At 35.4% G+C, this 3,907-nt stretch overlaps 1 protein-coding gene across 1 annotated transcript; it reads right to left on the bottom strand.

Annotated features, from left to right (window-relative positions):
• Positions 1-317: 317 nt before the first annotated feature.
• Positions 318-1,166, bottom strand: LOC149561472 (DELLA protein RGL3-like). Its single transcript, XM_089827831.1, has one exon. It carries the CDS (start codon positions 1,164-1,166, stop codon positions 318-320), a length of 849 nt encoding a protein of 282 aa, XP_089683957.1.
• Between the last annotated feature and the right edge of the window lie 2,741 nt (positions 1,167-3,907).

Here is a 3,907-nt window from a genome sequence, read left to right as displayed (position 1 = left end):
AACTTGACTGCTTTGCAGGTCTTGTCAATGTCAAGCACTTTACATTAGTTGTTTGATTTCACTTAACAAACTTAGTTATAATATGGTAATTGCACAGCATTGCAAGTTTTAACGTAAATTGAATGCCACTTTCATAACAGAAATTGTGAGAAGAAATGCACAATTTAAAACCGAAGGGTGAGATACACAAATAATAATAACACCATTGTAGTAGTGCATTTTCGCTTAGAATTCGAGGAATTTAAAGAGAACCCAAATTATTAGTCTATCTAACAGCTGACAGTTGACAATATGCAGACATCAACACGATAATTCATTCAGGCAGCACTCCATGCGAAGAGTGCAAATAATGGTGTGCCTTTCCACTTGGCAATTATGGCATGTCCATCAGCATCTAGAGTACAATGTTCACTGGAACCACATTCCTTGATTAACAATTCCGCCTGATACATACCTCGAAAGCTAAAACTCTTTTCGCTGCACCCTGATTGTTTGAAGAAACACCTCCACACATCAGTTCCAACATTTCTAACAAACCTCTCCTTCCCATCATAGACTATCATATTCCTAATGCTACTTCCAGGTAACAATTCCTCATGTTTCATCCTCCTAATATCACTTCTGTCCTTCATGCTAACATCCACCATATCAAAATACGCCATGTAAAAGCTAAGCACCTTGCTGAATCTATCAACAAAAGATGGAGAATTGTGCTGGGCTTCTGTTTCAACATTCACCATGATGCTTGGCCGTAGCTTCTGTATAACGCTTAACAGATTTTCCAGCAGGACAGGTTCGTACAACAAAGTTCTCAGAACAAATGGAGCATGAACTGCCAACGCCTCGCCAGATTCAACGATGAACAAGCCCTCCTTAATCTCCTCCATTCGGGCGATCTCTACCGTGTTGTACGAGAACGGAATCGCCAAAGATTCAACCAGCTCCTGAAGTCTTTCTCCGCTTTTTAAAAGCTCCTCGCGATCCATCCTAACTGCTGTAATCTTGAGAAGCTGAAGCGCAGGGAAAACAGAGGACAAAGATCTGTGTGCCAGGTACTCCATCAATACTGTCCAATGCGACCCAATTCGCATCCCGAGATCAATCACATGAATTTTCTTGGCATTCCCCACGGTGTCAATGATTGCCAGCACAGACGTGAACTGCATCACTCTGGCAAAGGGAAGAACTCTACTACAGTAAACAAGTTGACTTTAAAACTCCTTTTTGTCGAATTCGCCGGCAATATCGAAGCCCAAATAGGGGACTGGTTTAGCTGCGTTATTCAACATTCGGAGAGTCTGGCGTTCGATTTTCTCCTGCAGGGCGAGAGAGACATAATAGCCGAGCCTCTGTGTGGCATTCCCCATCTGACAAGACAATTGTTTGCATTTGGTGACCATTTCAGCAGCCTCATCATATTTATCCTCGCCTATCAAATGTCCAGACTTCAACAGAAGTTGAAAGAACTCCACCCCGTTCTCTTCCTCTCCAACCAGAGCCTCGTTAAGGTCAGATTTATCATTATTCGTCGCTGAGCCGGAAGGAAACATTTGATGGTCTGACACAAAAAAGCTGGCCTCCATTGCCACGGGTAGAGTATTCTAGAAAGTGTAGTAAAAGGCTAGAGTTTACCTAGCTTGGAGGACTCAGACCACAATGTCCCATCAAATACAACGAGATATATAGAAACTTTCCGTCATTTTTAATGTCTTAATCTCATCAAATGCAACGAGATCTATAGAAATTTTGCGTTAACGTTGATGCCGTAATCTCATCTAAATTTCTAAAAGAAGGAGATGCGTACTCGCTATGAAAAGGTAAATCCAGAAACATACAAATTCAACATAATTTAAATAGGCCCTTCGAAGCACATTGGAATAAGCGCTGACGATTTGTATATAAATTGTTGTTTTTTAATTCAAAGATATTATGGGCATTGAAGAAGTAGGTCACTGGAATTCGAATTTGACTATCTATTATAATTATTAACTAGTACTTGAATCTAGTGGAGGTGCTAAGAATATATATATATCTGTGTGTGAGAGGGGGTGTGTGTGCACGCTAAGAAGAAGCTAGAGCACATCACTTCATAAATATTCTTGTCAATTTGAATGTGGAATAGATATGACCCATTCATATTGTGACACATGCTATCTTGTTGTTTAAAGGGCATGGATATGTTGTAGTCAATTAATTCATAAATAGTCTTGTCAATCTGAATAGTAAGTGAATATGACGCTTCCATATTTCAATACATGAGAATCATGTTTCATGCCAATGTCTATCTTCTTGTTTAGTTTAAGAGTGATCTCTGATCTTAAAAGTAATAAATGGTGGTGATCTTTGTGATGATAGTCATTTCTTTCCCAACTACTTCAACACTTGATTGCATATTGGAGATTGTACATTTTATGTATAAATAAAATGCCTATGATGTAATAATAAACTAGCTTATATATATATATATATATATATATATATATATATATATATATATATATATATATAAGCTGAGGGATAGCTTGAGAGGTGTCTGTTGTACAAAGACAATTTATGAAAATAGGTGAAAATATATAAGCTAGTAGCAATCAATTCAAAATGAAAGACAATATAATATTATTAATTGTAATAGTCTATTGTGTATTTAATTATTTTAATTATAATATATTGATACAAAACAATATACTTAGATTATTTTTTATATTATTGATAATCGACTATTATAATTTATAACTGTTAATTATATATAATATTTTATATCTTATTATATTAATATGAGTGTTAGGGTTCAAAATTAGCATTAGTTTCAAGGTTATTTGATTTAGGGAAAAATAGGTTTTACAAATTACATGATATGATCAAAAGAGTCCAAAAGTAGAGCTATGTTGGAGAAAATAAATGAACCATGATATAATCTAGTGAGCTAGAATATAGAACCAACAAAAACCTATGACAAAGCAAAGAAAAATCAAAAGACCATAACAAACAACACCTAAGCTAGCTCCTCAAGAGCCTTAGTAACTTGAATCTGGATCACTTGTGCTTCATCTTCATCATTCTTGAATGCCATGATCACCTTCTTCTTTCTAAGTGGTCCTCTCATTCTTTTCCTGGGCCATTAATATCCTCCTCCTTTTGGTTATCGTCTTTGTTGTTCATGTCAACATTTAGGGTTAGGGTTGGGATTAGGGTTAGATAAGGTTAGGCTTAGGCTTAAATTTATGATTAGAGTCTATGTTATTACTAGTATCATATTTAGGGTTGGGATAAGAGATACTGTTGGATTAGGGTCAAGGTTAAGGTTAGAGTTAAGGTTAGTAAATATGGTTAGAGTAAGGATGAGGGAAATAGTTTACATTTAGAATTATTAGCATAGTTATCTTTGCTATGGTAGACATTTTTTGTCCAATTAGATCAACTATTGATTGCATATTGAAGATTGTACATTTCATATAGCATAACACCTATAGATTAATAATAAAAATTTAAAATATAATGAATTTAACATTTTGAATTATTTAATAATTATTATAAATGAATCACTTCCAATTCTCCATAGACTATAGTTTCCTTAAATAGTGACTGTAGATAGGTGCGTTACGGCTCAGCTCAACATCCCCAACTTGAAAGGGTCAATGCTTCGAATGTGCTTCGAAGGCCGGCCTCCTTTTACGGATGTGTCTGCCTATTTAAATTATGTTGTATTTGTATGTTTTTGGTTTTACTTTGTGTAACGAATACACTAAAAATCACATTGACCACGTACGCATCTCGTTGTATATGACTCGATCACGACTTTATCATTAATGCAAAATTTGCATACATCTCGTTTTATTTATAAGATTACGACATCAAGATCAACACAAAATTTTCATATGACTCATCATATTTGATGATTTTACGACAT

This window comes from Cupressus sempervirens, chromosome 4, assembly GCF_028749045.1.
Source record: "Cupressus sempervirens isolate cs-2001-9-10 chromosome 4, ASM2874904v1, whole genome shotgun sequence".
Lineage (NCBI taxonomy): Eukaryota > Viridiplantae > Streptophyta > Pinopsida > Cupressales > Cupressaceae > Cupressus > Cupressus sempervirens.
The sequence above is the reverse complement of the archived record's forward strand: the minus strand, read 5'-3'. Positions and strand labels throughout refer to the sequence as shown.